Source organism: Arachis duranensis, chromosome 6 (genome assembly GCF_000817695.3).
Source record: "Arachis duranensis cultivar V14167 chromosome 6, aradu.V14167.gnm2.J7QH, whole genome shotgun sequence".
Lineage (NCBI taxonomy): Eukaryota > Viridiplantae > Streptophyta > Magnoliopsida > Fabales > Fabaceae > Arachis > Arachis duranensis.
The window spans coordinates 99,628,387-99,648,193 of NC_029777.3; the positions used below are offsets into that span (position 1 = coordinate 99,628,387).

At 30.3% G+C, this 19,807-nt stretch overlaps 1 protein-coding gene and 2 long non-coding RNA genes across 5 annotated transcripts; 2 read left to right on the forward strand and 1 right to left on the reverse strand.

The window, feature by feature from the left end:
- Window positions 1-1,992: 1,992 nt before the first annotated feature.
- Window positions 1,993-3,236, forward strand: LOC107494983 (uncharacterized). The gene is made up of 3 exons (XR_002364293.2): window positions 1,993-2,106; window positions 2,326-2,361; window positions 3,162-3,236. It is a non-coding gene; the product is annotated as an uncharacterized LOC107494983 (long non-coding RNA).
- A 9,918-nt stretch (window positions 3,237-13,154) lies between these two features.
- On the reverse strand, window positions 13,155-15,608 carry LOC107495110 (uncharacterized). Of its 3 annotated transcripts, none has more exons than XM_016116198.3 (6): window positions 15,402-15,608; window positions 15,205-15,238; window positions 14,064-14,380; window positions 13,825-13,983; window positions 13,556-13,664; window positions 13,155-13,471 (listed from the first exon to the last, which is right to left on the reverse strand). In XM_016116198.3, the coding sequence occupies exons 1-6, from the start codon at window positions 15,480-15,482 to the stop codon at window positions 13,275-13,277; spliced, it is 897 nt and encodes a 298-aa protein (XP_015971684.3). In that variant the 5' UTR covers window positions 15,483-15,608; the 3' UTR covers window positions 13,155-13,274. The 3 variants fall into 3 exon arrangements, with proteins under 3 accessions (XP_015971684.3, XP_052118598.1, XP_052118597.1); XM_052262638.1 differs by having other exon boundaries at window positions 15,192-15,238; window positions 15,402-15,500; XM_052262637.1 differs by lacking the exons at window positions 15,205-15,238; window positions 15,402-15,608 and having other exon boundaries at window positions 14,064-14,908.
- A 2,274-nt stretch (window positions 15,609-17,882) lies between these two features.
- LOC107494966 (uncharacterized) lies at window positions 17,883-19,561 on the forward strand. The gene is made up of 2 exons (XR_002364294.2): window positions 17,883-18,274; window positions 19,135-19,561. It is a non-coding gene; the product is annotated as an uncharacterized LOC107494966 (long non-coding RNA).
- The last annotated feature ends 246 nt before the right edge of the window (window positions 19,562-19,807 follow it).

Here is a 19,807-nt window from a genome sequence, read left to right on the forward strand (position 1 = left end):
CTAATTGTGAGAAATCACATTTTACTCTCTCAATTGTTAAAAAATTAAGAGGATTCATTTTCAAATATCAATAATTTGAATCGAAATTATGCTTCAAAGTGGTCCATAAAATTACACTCGAGACTCAAAGTAGTCCCTAAAGTTAATAGTTACCCATTTTTGTCCCTAAAATTACACTCCGATACCCAGAGTCGTCCTTCAGGCACATTCCGTCCACCTGACGCCACCAAAAACTGACATGGATTAGTAAACTTTTTTAGTGCAATTTGGTTCCTAAATCAAAATTAAAAACTCTAACCTTCAATTTAAAGATTACTCTCTGCAGTACCCTTCTCTTCTCTCCTCTTTTCTTCTCTTCTCTGCATTACCCCCATTTTAAAAGTGGACTCGAATTTCCAAGAGAGCGCCTTGTAACGCAATTTGAGATGGACAATAGGTATAAGGATTTCTCATTGTTTGATGTTGATAAAGGAAGTAATAATGAAGTAGATGATGCTCACGAAACTTCTATTGGATCAGACTACTAAATGCATTAACAACTGAAATTCACAGATTTGATTCAAAAACTACATATTATTTGGTGTTGTTCCAATGTTTTTTTATCCAATTTCAATACAATTGCTGTTATCAAATGAAATCATAGTCACAATAAAAATCATGTGATTATGGTCCATTGAACAAGAAAAATTAAGCTATTTTTTTTATTAATCAATATATTAAATAAATTAAATTTTAAAATATATTAAAAGAAAACATAACTTTTAAACCTTAATTTACACGAAGCTCATCTCTTCTCACACAGTGTCTCTCTCGCCGCCTCCCTCACTCTCCGACGAGTCCTGGTCGGCACCGTTCTTGTCGACCCCATTTTCGTCGGTGTCATCTCTCCTCCTCGAATCTTTATCCTTGTTTGCCCCCTCGTTGCGTTCTTCGTCTGCTCGTTAAGTCATTGTCGCAGATCGTTGCATTCCTGTCCAGATCCGTCGTTGCTCGCATCACGTCATTCTTTTCTCAGCGCCGCCTCCTGTGTTAAATTTTTCTCCGGTAACAACAGTAGTCTTTCAGTTAAGCAAATTTTTTCCTTCAGTCATGGTACTTTATCTTCGTATCTCTGATTTTGATTTCTCACTATAATTTCAGAGAATTTCTCACTATTTTGATTTTGATTTTGATTTAGTTTTATCTATTAGGATATTTAATTAAGTCTCTCTAATCTGTTATTGTTTATCTATTTCTCTGTCTTTTTGTCTATTATGTGCTTTAATTTCAAATTATTAAATTTGTCACGGATCATTGCATCACCGTTCAGATCCAACGTTGCTCATCGTCCGAATCCTCCAATGAAGCTGACAGGTATATAATTTTTTATTTTGTACTATTTTTATTGTTTTTCGCTTTTGGCACTCTTTTTAAATTATTTGCATTATGAAGACCAAGTAGTATATAATTTCAAATTTTTTGTGTTTATGATTATGTTTTTGTGTTTTTGTGTTTTTTGGTTGAATTGAACTAATAGGTTCACCGTCTTCGTCGAAGCGAAGCCATGGCGTTGGTGAGTTGTTCATTTCTTCTTATAATGTTCATCACTTGCTGATTAATTTGGTTTTAGTTTCAGTATTTTTTTTATTAGACTTTAAGATTAGGGTGTGTTTCTTTGGGGGTTAAATATGAAAATTTACATACAAAATTTATTTATGTTTTGTGCACAATGATTCAACTTATAGCATTCTTTGTTGATTAATAATTAATTGATATAATAAAGGACAAAAAGTTGAGATGCTAGATGGTGTTAACAATAGTTTATAAAGTTAAAACTGGTTTTCTTTATTTAATTCTACATACACATAAAATTAGTTTACCTCCCATTAAAAAAGTATAAAAATTTATGCACCACAAGTTTATTGCTATCGTCCAAAACAAGCAATTTCATCTAAATTTCCTTTATATATAAATTATTTAGTATTTAGTATATTACTAAATTTTCATTTGTCAGATTTTTTATTTGGGGGAAAATGCTCCGGATAAGCTGCTGCATTCAACTTTGCTAAGTTGGAAAATCTCAAAGTCCAGGGTGTTCAATTTCCCAGAAAGATTATGAAGTTAATTGTGAGTTTGTGATTAATAATATTTTATAGGTTATGTTTATGTTTTTTGAATAATAATATTTGTATTCGCTCTTTTTCACATAAAGGAAACTGACTCAGCCTTTTTTTCTATTGGATGAGGTTTAGGGTCTACGCCAAATAATACATATAAAATTTTTCTAAAAATAAATTTTGCACATTTTAACCACTTGTTCTATGTTGTCTTTTCTTATTGATGCAGTGATATTTGACTCTTGCAAGGAGAAAAAAAGAGATGGTAAGTCATATGATGAACATAACTCTACAGACACTATTTACTACTAAAGGCACTTTGTTAAAATATATTATAGATTAGATCAAATAGCATATATACAGTAAATATACATATATGGTTTTCACTAATCTCTTCTGTACCGTGTATACTAATTATAACTAGTGATAGCAATTGTAAGAATTCTTAGCTTTTTAAAAGGAAAAAAGAGAAGAGGGGAAAGGTTTTAAGAAATAGAAAGAAGTATCAGCATCTCTTTTTTTTTTTTCATGCTTATTTTTTTTCTGTGCACCACAAAAACTTGAGTGAAAACAGTATTTGTGGAGCTATTCTATTTGCATATGATTTCATTTACTTTGTTTATTTGTTTTACCTATTTATTTGTTTTTATGATTCCATATGCATTATTTATGATATTCGGTAATATGGTTTCTAATTTTTGAATATATAATTGTTCTAATATTTAAGATTTGAAAATTTAATTTACATTTTGTAAAAGTCTAAAGGGAAGTTAGGCAGTTTAATGCGTCCATTCAAATGGTTATTATAATTGATGTTAGTTCAGAACAATTGAAATTTTTAATTTATGCATGTTAACTATTTTTGAGGAGTAAATGTTTTTGTCTGGCTTCATTTATTCATTTGATTTATTCTTCTCTTGGAATTAGAAGTCAATTTTTTAAGAATTGGTAACTTGCAAGATATTTATTCTCTTAATACTTTTCAATACTTTCATGTATTTAATGAATATTATCTTTTAATGTTTTGTGTTATTTTTCATTTGATCTTAATATATTATTTTACAGCAAAAGCGATTGTCATTATTGCTGGATGATAATCCTGCGATCATAGAAAGACGTGATACTCTTGAAAGAGGCTCGAATTATATTGGAGTATATAATCTGAGATAGATGCAATTATTTAGTCTAAGTAGATATTAAATAGAGTAGAGTTATGTTATCTATGAATTATTTTTACCATGTTTTAGTCTAGATTATGGATTATGAATTTGATATATTTAGAAATTTTTAATATTTTAAATTCTATATTTTTATGTAGCCATTGTGAATGTTTTTGATATTTATTTGAAAAATTGATCTATGTTTGATTCTTTTTTAAATTTGTGGAAATATAATTATTTATGAAAATTAAGTTTTAATAGTGGTAAATGTGAAATTAATAAAAATTTATAATTATAAGATTAGGAATTGTGACCGATTTAACGACTGATTTAGATTTTTAGTTCAGAAATTAGAGAAAGATTTTAAATTTTCAAATAAGGCATCGATGACCAATTTAGCGACCAATTTCATCGGCAACTGATTCAGCGACCAAAAAGTTGGTCGCCATTTAGCGACTTAGTGACGGAAAATTTGGTCACCATTTAGCGACCGATTTAGTGATTGATATTCTTTGGTGAGGATTTTGTGGCCTTGTTCAAAAATTGGTCACTAACGGTTAGCGATCAAAGTTGGTCGCTATTTTCTAATTAGCGACCAAGGTTTTAGGACCACCAGAATCGGTTGCTAAATCGGTCACTATTTCTGTAATTTCTTATAGTGAAGCGAAAAATGCAGGAAGAACATTTTCAAAATACACACATTAATCGATGAAATTATGAAAAGTAAAGGAGAAAATTTTACTGGGTTTGATATTAGGGGACTTGATAGTTAGTATTTGCAGAAAGCATCACTCATCACTTGGAAGAAGGTAGAGAGAAAAATCGAGGGAGAGAAAGAAGAAAACATTTGGGAAATTTCTCTTTGAGAAGAGGAATTGTTTTAGAAAATTAGGAAAGTGAAAGTTAAAGAGGAGTTATTTAATTAATACTCAATGTAGCATTGATTGATACAAAGAGAAGAATCGATAACTTAGCGATTTGCAAGTTGAAAAAAAGTTATTTCTCCTTGCATGAAAGAAATTGAAAGGTTTCTTAGATATTTTTCACACTTAAAAATTAATAAGTAAAAATCATCTATTTTTGATCTCGTAAATTCGGATATTTCCGACAAAATTGTTAAGTCGAGAAATCTTTCCAATCTCTTAAGCTCGTATCCTTGGTACAAAGTACGAACAGATTTATTGTCGTTACTTCTTAGTGGCGTATTTATTTATTCTCGTGAGTAAATTAGAATAGAATAAGAAAAGATGTTAAGGCCACCACCCCAGCTAATGTATTATTCTAACTGAAAGAAAAAGGAAGATTGCTAAAAGCTAAGCAATACAGAACAGCAAGAACAGGTGATGAAGAAAACAAGAACTAGTAGCAAAAGGAAGAAAAAAGAATCTTGAAGAATTAATGGAGTAAATTTTATTGAATGATTGAAGAAAAATGTTTACAGAGTGAAAAGGAATTATATATCTAACCCTAACAAAAACTGATCCCTTTTTGTACATCCACACTTATTAACTATTCTTGAGAAGTATTAACTAATGGGCTGCTATTGATTCATTGGGCTGCAGTGGACTATTACTAGTTAGGCTTATCCTTTTTAGGCTGTTGCTCTCAATACCCCCTCCCCTCAAGCTCAAGTTGCTCCTTGGAACAACTCTGAGCTTGTCTTTGAGCCTCTCATAACTAGTTGCTGACAAAAGTTTTGTTAAAATGTCAGCAACTTGTTCAATTTTAGGAATATGTATACCTTGTAATGACTTTTTGTTGATCTTTTCTCGAACAACTTGAATATCTAACTGAAAATGCTTCATTTTGTCATGTAAGACTGGATTTGCAGTGAGCAAAACAGTGCTTAAATTATCACAAAATATTGATGGAATAGTAGTCAATGCAATCTTCAACTCAGACAGCAAATTCTTCACCCATGTTATCTCTGCTTCACAGGCTGCCAGGCTTCGAAATTCTGCCTCAGTTGAAGATCTACTTATAGTTGTTTGTTTCCTGCAAGACCAAGTAACCAAATTAGTTCCAAAGAAGACACAATAACCCAAAACAGACCTCCGATCCTGTAAATCTGCTGCCCAATCAGAATCAGAAAAACCATACAACCTATAGTCGTTGCATTCGTGTAAGAGCAAACCATATTCTTGTGTTCCTTGAAGGTATCTTAAAATCCTCTTCACAGCCTTCCAGTGAGCAAGTAAAGGGCTGTGCATGAATTGAGAAACCTTTCTCACAGCAAAACTTAGGTAAGGCCTAATGATGGTAACATATTGCAATGTACCTACAACAGATCTGAAGAGTTTCGAATCCTCAAATTGTTCTGAACTTGTAGACAGTAACTATAAAGAGGATATTATAGGAGTAGGCATAGCACTTGCTGTACTCATTCCTAATTTAGGTAGTAGGTCTTTATATATGTTTAGTTTGGGATAAATGAAGCTGTCCAGTTTCAGTTTTATGAACCTCAATACCAAGAAAATAGGATAACTCTCCCAAATCTTTTAGAGTAAAAATCTTGTTTAACTTTTGTACCATAACATCAATTTCATTCGAATCATTACCAGTGATGATAATGTCATCAACATAACATAGAATATAAATGACCTGATGAGAGCCATGTTTGATGAATAAAGATGTATCAAACTTAGTACTAACAAAGCCAAACCTGTTTAGAGTATTACTAAGCTTTAGAAACCATTCTCTCAGAGCCTGCTTGAGGCCATAATGGGCTTTATTTAATTTACACACTAAACTGTTAGAATCATGAGAGAAACCAGTAGGTTGATGCATATATATAGTTTCATGTAAATCACCATTAAAAAAAGCATTATTAAAATCCAATTGTCTTATAAACCAGTTTTTAGATAAAGCTATACTTAACACAATACGAATGGTGGCAGGTCTAATAAAAGGACTAAACACCTGTTCAAAATCAAAGCCTTCAGATTGGTGGAAGTCTTGAGCCACCAATCTGGTTTTGTACTTTTGTACGGTGCCACCGGAAAGCCTTTTTATAGTGAAGACCCATTTCGAGCCAATAATTTTGGCATTTTAAAGTTTTGGCACAAGTGTCCAAGTATGATTTCTGATTAAGGCATCATACTCCTCTTGCATAGCATTTTTCTAATGAGGAATAGCTAATGCAGCACTAGGTGTTTTAGGAGGTGTTTCATGTAAAACGTGTAAATCAACATTACTAATTAAAGTTTTGGGTTTGAAATTTTCGATTTTAGACCTGGTGAGCATGTGATGTTGATTTGGAGGTTTAGAAGATATAAGAGCATCTGCAGATTTAGGAACGAGTGCAGAATTATTATTATTATTATTATTATTATTATTATTATTATTATTATTATTATTATTATTATTATTAGAGTCAATAGGTGGAGGGCAGATTTGCATCCCAGAGACGGGAATATAATGTTGTGTTTTAATATCACAGTGTATGGAATTAGAATTAATAGGAATACTTGGATTATGACTACTAACATCTCTTGGAGTACGATTAGTATACTGAATATTCGAAATAGAAGAACTATGAGATGAAGAGCCTAAAACAGAACCTATACTATGGATAAAATGGTTAAAAGAACTAGATTTATCAAAATCTTTAGAGGAGTCATTCTAATCAGTTTTAACAAATAGTTCCTTGTAAGGAAAGGAGGTTTCATCAAATTGAACATATCTTGCGATATAAAGTTTACCATAAGTGAAAGGCATTTATAGCCTCTTGAGTTTGGGGCATAACCAAGAAAGACACATTTATGAGATCTAAAATCTAACTTTGTTTTGTTGTAAGGCCTCAAAAGAGGAAAACAACTACTACCAAAAACTCTTAGAGAAGTATAATCAGGGACATTGTTAAACAAGGTCTCGTAAGGAGATTTATTGTCCAAAATTGGAGTTGGGATGCGATTAATCAAGTGAGTAGCTGTTAAAACAGCCTCATCCTAGAAAATAAATGGCATAGAGGCTGTAGATAACATGGCAAGACTCATTTCAATGAGGTGCCTATATTTTCGCTCAGCCCTACCATTATCAGACTGAAAAGCTGTTATTTTGTGGTTTGTAATATTCTCCATTTGCTGTTTAAAGTATTTGAAAGCTAACAGAACTTGAGATTTAGAGACAAGTAAAAAAGGAAAAGTATACCGAGAATATACATCAATAAAGGTAATATAATAACGAAATTCTAAGTGTGATACAATGGATACTAGACCCCAAACATCAGAGTAAACAAGTTGGAGAGGTTCATTATAAACAGTAAGTGAGGAATTAAAAGGCAATTTATACATTTTAGCATGCATACAGTTTTCACACACCTCAGGAAACAAAGTATCTTTATTCTTATCCATGTCAATATTACAACTTGATAGAATTGTCAGTACAATTTTTTTGGCTGTGTGGCTAAGTCTTTTCAAAGAAACTTTGGAAGAAAGAAAAGCACAAGGTTGTAAAGAATTTAGAGAAAAATTAGGAACAGTAACATTGAAAAATTTGTAAATGCCACCCTGTCTATGTCCTTAAAGAAGCACTTTGTCAGTTTGCTAGCATTTAACAAAACACACATGAGCATAAAATTAAAAATAAACATCATTATCTTCAGCAAATTTGGAGACACTGATAAGATTTTTAGTGATTTCTGGAGAATAAATTAATTGTTGTAATATGAAATATCTATTAGAATCATAAGCATATAATAAAGAAGTACCAATTTTAGATATATGCAAACTTGAGCCATTCCCAATCTGAACTTGGTCAGGAACTGAGTAATCTGAAGATGTGATAAACAAAGATGAATCAGGAATAATGTGGTGGGAAGCACCAGTATCTGGGTACCACGAGGAGTTAGCAATAGATCTTGGAGCAGCTATGTAGGCAGTAGGATGATGAAAAGATGGAGGGGTGGTGGTGATGTAGTTGTAGTGGTACTCGCTTGTGACAGATTAGAAGAGTTTGGAGAATTGGTGAAGGAGGTAGAAGAGGGAGTCTGAGAATTTTGTGATGGAGGAGGTATATGCTAGTTGAATCTGTTGAAACAATTCCAAGCAATGTGACTAAATCGACCACATACCTAGCATTGTGGCCTATTCTGATTGAAAAAGGATCTGCCTCCTCGTGAAAACCTACCATCTCTACCTCTTCTTCCTCCAAAACCACGACCTGGATTGGAATTGGAAGGAAATGAACTCTGAGAGATATTAGCTTGAATCATAGATGTTGTGGATTTTCAGAATTTATCAAGCATATCATCAAAGGTTAAAATTTGAATTTCAACCTCACAAAGACTAAAAATTTGTCGCTTGGAATTGACAGTGTGAATTAAAACTTGATATTCTTCAGTCAATCCTTCAAAGTGCATCAACATGTTCTTCAATAGTTAAAGGATAGCCTAAAGCTGCTAAAGAATCTACAATCTCCTTAATCTTCAAAAATTATTCAGAAGCTGTTAAACCTTGCTTCTTGATAATCTTTATCTGTGCTTTGAGCTATTTGACACGATATGTGATAGATTCCTCAAAATGTTGTTCAATTCTGCCTCAAATTTCATGACTAAAAGAGCAACCAACCATTTTGGTTTTGAATACATGGTTTTGAATACAGGATCAATAGATGCCAAAAATTAAGACTGGAGATTATAATCATCTTGAAGCCACTGGGTATAAGCTGATGACTTGATTCCATTTTGTTGATCTTCAATCATAGTGAATCTGGGAGGAACACGATATTTATAGAGATGATTTTCCAAAAGTTGACCTCGAACTGTTGCCAATGCTTGTTGTTGCCAAGTTTTGTGATTTCTTTCTCCTAATTTATCACTAATCGGAATAAAGGGTTAGGAGTTGAACAACTGAGGTGGGAAAGAAAAGAAATTGAGATTCGCAAGAAGATTATTGTTATTGTTGGCAGAATTTTCAGGGTTTGAATTGTTGTTGTTATTGGTCCCAGGAGGTGAATTGTTAGATGAATATAGAGATGCATCCATAGTTGAGAAAAACCAGATGCTCATGATACCATGAAAGAAAAAGAAAGATTGCTAAAAGCTAAGTAATACAGAACAGCAAGAACAGGTGATGAAGAAAACAAGAACCAATAGCAAAAGGAAGAAAAAAGAATCTTAAAGAATTAATGGAGTAACTTTTATTGAATGAATGAAGAAAAATGTTTACAGAGTTAAAAGGAATTATATATCCAACCCTAACAAAAATTGATCCCTTTTTGTACATCCACATTTATTAACTATTCTTGAGAAGTATTAACTAATGGGCTGCTATTGATTCATTGGGCTGCAGTGGACTATTACTAGTTAGGCTTATCCTTTTTGGGCTGTTGCTCTCAATACTAACTTTAGTATGTAAGTAACAATATTGGAGATATTCTTTCTTAGGCTTGGTTTGGTAAAGCTTTTTAAAGAGGTGTTTGTGCTTTTTAAAAGCTCAAGCTCCTCATTTTATGTTTGGTAAATAAAAAAGATCATGTGTTGTGCTTGCAGCTTTTAAAAAATTAGGGTACTTTTGAAAGCATCTAAGGTAGAGTTTTTCAAAGTTGGCTTGTGCTTTTCAAAATTTAAAAGTCTAATATAACTTCATATGTTAACTAATTTTCAAATTTAATACTTGCATTTATGTCTATTATAGTATTTTTAAATTTTGAAAGTTATTTTACCAAACACAATTATTGTTGCTTGTGTTTATTGAAAACTATTTTTAATTTAATTTACCAAACATAAATGCCACAACTTTTAAAAAGTCATCTTTTAAAAGTTAGCTTTTATAAACTACTTTTGAAGAGTAAAAGCTTTACCAAACTAAGATTTAATATTATTTTATCCTGATTTCGGTATTAACAATATGATTTAATTAATGTGAAGGTTCTTATAGGCTTTTGTCAAATTTACAAATTAATCTTTATATTTTAAAAGTTTATAATTAAATTTTTATAATTAATAAAAACTTGTAATTAAATTTTTATCATTACAAAAATCTTGAAAGAATGGAATATTATTAGATACAAGTTTATAGATACTTAATTTAAAAATTATAATTAATAAAAATTAGTATTGATCAAAAGAATAAAAATTAAGATAAAGTATTATTTTGATCCTCAATGTTTTGGTTAAGTTCTATTTCGATGTCTAACGTTTTAAATTCTTATTTTAGTCTTAAAAAGTTTTAAATATTATATTTCAGTCTTAAAAAATTTTAAATAGAGTTAATGTTGTCTTATTATTAAGTTTGACATGAACAATTAGAATATTTAAAAATTAATAATGTTTGATTTTAATACGTGAATAAAATTGACCGACTAATAATCACCAATGTAAATATTTTTTCTGTAATTTTTGGAGCGTTGATAATTGATCAATAGAATTTGAGGATTTTTTAATTTACATGTAAGATATTAAAAATAGAAAGTGTTACAAAGAGTTTTTAATTATGTTTCTTTAACATAAGAAAAAAAAATATAACTTAACAGTAATATTGTTAATGTCCACATTACTCATTCCATTAATTATTTACATAAATTTAATAATAGAATAATATAAAATTTGTTTAAAAATTTTTAGAACAAAAATATAATTTTTAAAACATTAAAAAGCAAATTAAAAATTATTGATCCAAACGTTAAAGGCGAAGATAATACTTTGCATAAAAAATAAGTTACGATTCCATATAAGGTAGAAGAATACATTAGTATTAAGTGAATAATTTTTTTTAATAAATTTAATTAAGTTGATCTAATAACATATTGATTCAAAATATTTAAAAAAAAAACAAAAAAAAATCTTATTAAAAACCACTGACATTTAATTGACTCCAGATCGATGATATGATAAAATCATAATGGATATATAAGTATTTGAATAGCAATTAAAACCTAATTTTTTGAGTAGTAATTACATATATTTATAAATTTTGAATTAATTTCTCTCACTTTTTATATAATTTTAAATAATTTTGTATTTTTGTGATTCAACTGTGTAATTAGTAAATTATATGGACTTTGTCTAAAAATAATTGCTTTAATTTTTTTTTTATTGAAATGAGATACATCACAAGGAGTTGTAGTGATCAAAATTTCCAATTCACAATTATTTTAGAAAAATTTTTTTCAAAAAATAGTGCAAAAAATATTCTTAGATACTGTTAATTAAGTCTTGCTTTCTTCACACTAATCGAATTATAATTAACTTGAAGTATAAATATTTAAACTAGGCAATTTTGGTGCCATTAGGCATTAGAAACTAAGACAAAGAGTTTTAAAATAATATATATATGCCTAAAAAATACTGAGAATTATACTTTATGTACAAAGAATTAATAATCAAATTAATCTTTAAAAAATAAAATATTTTTTAAATTTGTTTTTGAAAAATTTTATCAATTAAATTGGTCCTTCAAATATTACGAATTAATCATATTTATCATTCAGTTATTCCATTAACAATTTTTGTCAATAATTAATGATATAAAATATTAATTGGTAACATATATGACACCTAATATCTTCAATTGGACATTGACTAAATATATTTTAAAAATCTATCAATTTAATCATTAGGTATATTGGGAATAGGTGATAAAAAAAAGAATAAATAAGACAAGAATTGAAATTGAATAGAAAAGATAAATTGTAATTGAAATAAAAACAAAAAAGATAAGTTAAAATTAAATACAAAGAGAATCACTTTACTTTATATCAAATTTCTTGATACAACAAAACTCCTCTACCTAACTTGTTGACACCAGAATTGAATGAAAGGGTTCTTCAACCTCCTACCAAATTCCCCGTGTAACAAGAGAGGAACACACTCAACTTCATTTGTTCACATCATAGTTTCATCACGAAATCAAAAAGTGCTTTGGCATTTCTAATCACTCAATATTGTTACTACAATAACTCATGAGATATTTATAACCTCTAATTAGATTAAAACAAAAAAACCTAAAACTCATAAACATAAAATCTAATATAATAATTAAATAAACAAAAATCAAAATACATCGAAATAAACTAATAACTATTGTCACAAAAAAAACTAATAACTATTAAATACTATTTAATCTTTTTATATTACGAACATTTGAAACACGTACCAATAAGGTTCATGTAATTAGAGAAAAGAACTAAATTAATATATTTTCATAAATATATTTAGTCAATATTAAATTAGAATTGTCGTATTATGTACGTTGTCAATTAATATTTTACAACATTAATTATTGACAAATTATTAATAAAGAGATTGAAAGACAAATATAATTAATTTTTAATCTTTGATAAACTAATTTAATTGAAAAATTCAAAATTAAATTTAAAAAATATTTTAATATTTGAACAAGCCAAAAGTATTTATCAAATTGAAATGAAAAGGTGCCAACTTGTTATGTTAGAACCTTGTCTAGATACTAAGTGGAGTTTATTTGAAATAGCTTAGTTATTAAGACTTGAAAACCGTCAATTGCAACTATAAATTAGTGGTAATTCATGTGCTTGTAATAGGAAGTTTCATGTGATGATTATGCTCGTGTATATAAAAATCCTTCTTAATTTTTTTTTAAGAGTTGGTGCATTTGAGAGAAGAGAGATAGCATCATATATGTGAATTGAGTGGTTTTTTTTTTTTTTGGTGACTGAATTGAGTGGTTTGAGCCAATTATTTGTGGTTGTTAAACTTACACTTTTTGAAATTTAAAGGATCTAAATCCCACCTTTTGATCCCAAATACATTTTATTTTTAAAATTTTATTTGGAATTTCAAATAAAATAAGCAACACTAATTAAAACATTTTTATTAGTAACTCTACTAAATGTAAACGAATTAATAAGAATATTAACTTGATTCAATTAATCTTGATTAAGCTGTATTTCTTATCATTTCTTAGTTTATAAAGATAAATTTAGACACAAAATGAAAAGTAATATTTTAAAAGTTTTATACAATTACAAAGTTAGAAACACACTGAAGAAGGTAGAGCAGATTGAAAATAGAGCTAATTACATTGTTTTTGACTTGGTGTCATTGGTTAGAGGGTTTGGTAATATTATAGCTTACACCAGTTTGATCACTATCAGTAAGTACATCAAATTCTCCAGTAACAAATGATTGATCTTTCTTCAAAATAGGGCGTCTAAGCTGTACATATCCACAGTACCCAACTTTATAAACTTTGGCATCTTTTCTGAACGAAGATACAGCCACTTTAATTCCTTCCCCTGCAATAATAGTTCAGCTTGATGGATAAACAAATCTCTCTTAAATGTAAACTATAAGGATTAGGAGAATTAGTTATTCTTTACCATGTGTAACAAACAGCATATTCTCAGCAGGATATTTATCTGCAAGCTCCTTAAATATGCGCTCATATCTATCCCGTGTTTCTTCAAACGACTCTTCCCATTGAGGCAGCTGAAAAATAAATAAACAAATAAATTCAGGTGAAGACTTACATGAACTTGTCTCTATATAAAATTATTAGTTGAGAATCGGAAAGATGATTTTGATATATTTGACTAAATTATTATCTATCGAAAAAATGTATAATTTGTAATTCCTCTTGAGTGTTTACCTCTTTATCCACCCTTTCTGCGTTACTACTCAGTGTCCCTGTTGGGAACATGGCTTCAAGCTGTGTTATATTAAAGCCCCAATTTCCATCATTAGGGGCAACACCGTTACGAAACGCCATCTTGTTCATCATTTCACACAATCCATATTCAACAGACACCTACAATTGTTAACGTAAAGGAGAGAGAATATTAAATTTCACGGTAGAATAAAGAGAGAAAATAGTGAACCATCTCTGACCTTGACTTCCGCGGCATCAACGGTGGAGAGAGCGGAGACGACTTCGGAGGCTGTCTGGACGCAGCGGAGGAAGGGGGAGACAAAGACCCTGTGAATGGGGTATCCGAGAGTGTCTCGGAGACTCCGACCCGTTTGGAATGCCCGAAGGCGACCCGCTTCGAATAGCGGTGGGTCCCAGGGACGGGCGGCCGTGGAGGCCCAGCATGGGTCGAAGTTGTCGAGGCGGTCAGCGTGTCTCATTACGACGACGTTCTGGTATGAAACGGAAGTGTGATCTTGGTTTTGCGTTGATTCCATTGTGTGTGTATACGTAGAAGCTAAAGAAACAGAGAGATATGGACAGAAATCGTAAAATGAAGAAACTGAAACCAAGAAATAAGAAATACGGACAAAGCTCTGTGTTTTCATGTGGCAGCTGTTGGAGTGGAAGTTGCAATGGAATTTCATGTGAATTTTAAAGTGTTTGCGTCAAAACAGAGATTTGTAACAGATTTTGCGCTAGATACCCTATCAAATGCTAGAAGAGAGAAAATAGAGTATAAAAGTAAGTTTAGTATAAAAATGTGTAATTGTTTATTTAGATAAAAAAATTCGCGTTTTCTCTTTCTAATTTGTCATTTTCCACAATTTCTCGAACATTGTTGTTGTTTTTAATTTGCTTTAGCCTTTAAGCAGTAATAACGTTTGATTTGTTCTTTTGTGGTCTTTGCGCGTAATTTCCTTTTACTTAAGTCCAATATAATAAGTACTACAGTAATATATATACTTTTGGTTGACAACCTACGACTAATCTAATCATAAGAATAAATTTATAAGGTGCGTGTGGTTCAAAAATCAATTTTTAAGAATAACTTTATGATAAGTTATTTTTAATATAATAACTCATTTTAATGATTTGTTTAAAAATAGTTTTAGGAATTCACATTAAAAAATTAATTACTATATTTACTTAATAGTTAAAAACATATGAAAAAAATTACATCCAAAAATACCTGAAAATTCTATGCAAATGTGTCAATTCCACACGCACCCTAAGTATATTGCAGTTTTGCTGCTACTTATTGGTTGATTATTTCAAATGTAAGAGTAAATTAAGTGAGAAAAATAAATAAAGATAAAAATAATTACAATTCAACGCAACCTGCTGTGGACAATTTGCTAATCACTTTATGCTCCTGAAACAAAAATAAAAGAAAGTTGTATTAAAACAAGCGTATTACACGAATATCCACAAATGTGGTTCGAAACTTGTTCGCACCAACTCGGCGAAATACTGAGAGTTAAAAAAAAAGAAATAACAAGAACGGTAATTAAAAAATTTTTGAATTCCACACACACCTGGTAGCTTTCTTGCAAATTGGGAAGTGGCTTACACCTTAGATGATGATGAAGAGAGCAAAAGCGAAAGAAGCGAAGCATGACAATAAAGAAAGAAAAGAAGTGCGAAGATAGATTCTTGAGTTGTGAAGCTAAAATGGCGAAGATTGGAGCTGAGAAGGGTGTTGAAACTTGGAATAAGTGAAGTTGCCGAGAAAATAGTGCATGGGTCACGCTATCTTCGTTTCCCTTTCCTTTTGGGATAGTTGGTCGTAAAAGAGTTAAAGTAGTTGACTCCAGCATCACTTCATTGACTTTGACTACTGCCTTGCGCGTAGCTACCACGTTCATTTCAATAGCTATAGCCTATAGCCAATAATTTGAAGTCTTATACTCTTATCTATCTATCTAAAAATAAAAATGAAGTAATCAACTATTAAGGTAATACAAGGTGAATTTGGGATTCTCACGTAATCCTAGAACATAGATTTATCGGATTAGGATTTAGGATACGAGACGGATCTTTTCTTTTGAACTGAACGAATTAAATTTATAAAAGATGAGGTGAAATTGATTATATCTAAATTTTTATTTTTATATAAATGTGTTAAAAATGTTTGTGTAGTCTATTTTTATTTTATATAAAATAAATATTTTGTTCAGTCTCTAACTTTTTGTCTAAAAAATATGTTAGCATTTTAATCATATTAAAACTCTCAATCGACTCTCATTCTAAAAGAGAAGTTAATAACTCGATTCCTGTAACCGATTTTTAAACTAACACATCATATAGGTAATCTATTGCTAACTGATTATAGAAATTGAGTTGTTCAAATCTCTTTTAAGATGAGGACCGATTAGAAGTTTCAATATAATAGGGGTGCAACATATTTCACGGACAAAAAGTTGGGAGTCGAAAAAAATATTTACTCTTTAAAACATTTATCTAATTTTAAACATTATTTATTTTATTCATGTGAATGTCCTAGCAATATTTTTGAACAAAAAGAATGTTAGGTTTTTTAATTGTTTCATAAAATTTGAAAAAAAAAAAACAAAGGGTTGGGCCACAACATATTAGGCTATTATAATTTTTTTTTGTCTATTAGGCTATTATAATTGAGATATATTTTTTTATTGTACATTATTTATTTGTTAATGCAACTAAAAATTCTAGATCTAATTTTTAAAGTATTATAAATTAAAAATTTGAAATTAGAGTGTCAAAATTTTCTGAAATCGATGTACCCACTATCTTTTTGAACAATGTACAATGATTCATACTTAACTTTGACAGCACTTTTTTTTTTCATCTTTTTAATTTTTTGTGAATAATTAAATTTTCTAAGACATATTTAATAGTATAGTCTTAATATAATTATTAGAACTCTTGCATATGAGCTCACATCAAAGAGGAGTGCTACACATACAAGTCTTTTTGACTTACAAGTTTTACAAGTTGTTACATATACGGGCCTTTTAATGCGTTATTCAATCGTTTTCTGTTTTCAAAGCGCTACACTCAAAACGGTTCTTCTTCTTCTTCCTCTTCCTCTTCCTCTTCTTCTTCTTTTTTTTTTTTTCGATTTTCATGGTTTTTGAAATTAAGCTTTGAAACCGTTTTGAAGAAGAAGAAGCAGCAGAAGATGAGGAGAAAGAGAAAGAGTTCTGAATTATGCAACGAATTTTGGGTGTATTTCTTAAATATTTTGGGTGTATTTTCGTAATCCTTTGGGTGTATTTCTATAATTCTTTTGAAGATAATGAAACTTCAGAAATACACCCAAACGATTACAGAAATACACCCAAATGATTACAAAAATACACCAAACGGTTACAGGAATTCACCCAAAACGATTATAGGAATACACTCAAAGGATTACAGAAATACACCCAAAAGATTTAAAAAATACACCCAAAATTTGTTGAAGTACATCTTATGCATAATTCAGAACTCTTTCTCTTTCTCCTTCTCATCTTCTGCTGCTTCTTCTTCTTCAAAAATGATTTCACCATGAAAAATCGAAAAAAAACGAGAAAACAGAGAGAAAAAAACGTAAATAAAGAAGAAGAAGAAGAAGAGGAAGACGAGGAGGAAGAATGTGCAGAAACGAAAGAAAAGAAGAAGAAGAAGAGTAAGAGGAAGAAGAATGTGCAGCAAAAAGAAGAAGAAGGAGAAAGAGAAAGCAAAAAATGAAAGAAAAGAAGAAGAAGAAGACGAAGAAGAAGAAGAATGGTTTGAAGCGCATTTTGAGTTAGTTTTAATTGAACTTGTAAGATTTACAGATTTTAATCGCTTGTATGCGAAGAATAGCTCTATATGAAATTATGTACGTTTCTTCCACGGCAATAATAATGCACCGCGTCCTAGCTCTTCTATAAGTTTTTATTATAATTTTTTGACGGTCAAAAAAGGATCTGTCTTTAATAAGCTCAACTTTTTTGAGCTTTTTTAAAATACATAATAATTAATTTATAAATATAACTCATATGAAAGTTTAATAATAATTATCAATTTTTTATATTTACCACATGTATTTTTAGAATTCATAATAGATAACCCTAATTTATTTTACCTTTAACCTTTGTTGCCTCTCTACCCACTAATCACCACAACCTACTCCACGATTAATCTGTTCTCTTCCGTGCATCAAGCATTCGTTGCCGGTCTCGAGCCCTCACCCGGCGTCAGTATCATCCTCTCTCTCTTTTCAGCCCAGCACCTCATTGTCTCATTCATTCTTAGTATCTCTCTTCTCTCTTCGTGTCGTTCGTCTTCACCCTCAGAGCGGTGGCGTGGGTCTCAGAGAGTCAATATCGTCGTCTGCGCCGGGGTGCTCCGTCTCCCCCTTCATCGTTCCACTTCCAGTGTTCCAATAGATCCTCAACCTCGGGTATGAATTTGCTTGATTTAGCTCCTTTTTTTTATCCTTTTATGTTCTGTTGTATGAATCTGTTTTGTTGAAGTCAATTCATTTCATTCAATTAGTTGCTTTGTTTATTTTGAAATTTTTTGGGTTCTCTTTATGAGGGTTAAAAAATTTTGGTATTTGTTTTTATGATTTTGATTTCAATTTCTGAGTTTATGTTTCTGTTCATGATGTTATATTTTTTATTTGCTATTGCTGTTTGATTTCTGTTCATGATTTCAATTTCTGGGTTTATGTTTCTATTCAATTGTGGTATTTGTTTGTATGATTCTGATTTCAATTTCTGGGTTTATGTTTATGTTCATGATGTTCTATTTTTTATTTGTTATTGCTGTTTGATTTCTATTCATGATTTTAATTTATGGGTTTATGTTTATATTCAATTTTGGTACTTGTTTTTATGAATTTTTCTGAAGCTTAAATTTCAGGGGCAAATGATGATGATGAGACAGAGTTGTGAACCATCCGTTGCATCAATCAAAGAAGAGTTTAAATTCTTTTTTTTTTTTGCTATTTTTATTAATTATGCTTTTGGAAAATGTTTACATCACTCTGAATCTTAACAATTTTAGAACAGTTGAATGAGTTATTCATTTTTTAGTGAATGCACTTACCTTTGGATGATTGTTGTTGCTTAGTGTTTACAGCCAAGAATGCTATTTATTGATGTTAAATTGCTTTATAGGTTGCTAGACTTCATAAAATGAATAATATATAGTTGACTGTACTGCCATTTTAGTGATTTTTGGAATTTTGATTCATCGTGTGGCTTAGTTGGATCTATATCAAAGAATCTTGAATATATATGGTTGATTGTGCCTTAGGTATGGAAAAAGTTGGTGTTGATGGGAAACACAAGCTTGCAGATAAAGGTTTTGTTAGTGTCTTCGAATCACATTTGAGGGAACTTAATGCTCCATTTTATGAGGCTACTCATAAGGCTGGCTGGTTTTTTACTACAAACGAAGCAATCAAGTTATGGCTGCAGTCTAGGTGTTCAACTAAAATAGTTGCTGCTTAGAAACTTAAAGGTTTTTTAGGTGTTCTAACAGTGTCTCCTTCACTATTGATGGTGTTACTTTAGGGAGTCATTTGCCAAGTAGTTTTTATGCATTTTCCTATCCCCTCTGCAGAAATTTTGTACTAGTAGATTAGAAAATTAATACTTTTAAATAAATTTTTGGATTTATTAGAGAAAATCAATGTATTTGAACAATTCATATATTAATTGAAAATACAGATGATAAAGTATTTTAGTGTCAAGAATGAAGTACAAAAGGACTTCTGATTTTAATGCCAAAAGGGGCTTTTGACTTTCTGTTAATAATAATATTTGAGAAGTAATGGACTTAGAACTTGAAATCTTATCTAAAGAAGCTCTCATATATATATATATAAGAAGTCAAAATAAGAATGAATTGTGTGTGATGGCATGCACGTTAAGAAGACCTTCAACCAAAAAATTGACCTAAAGCTCTTTATATAAGGGAGAGAGCT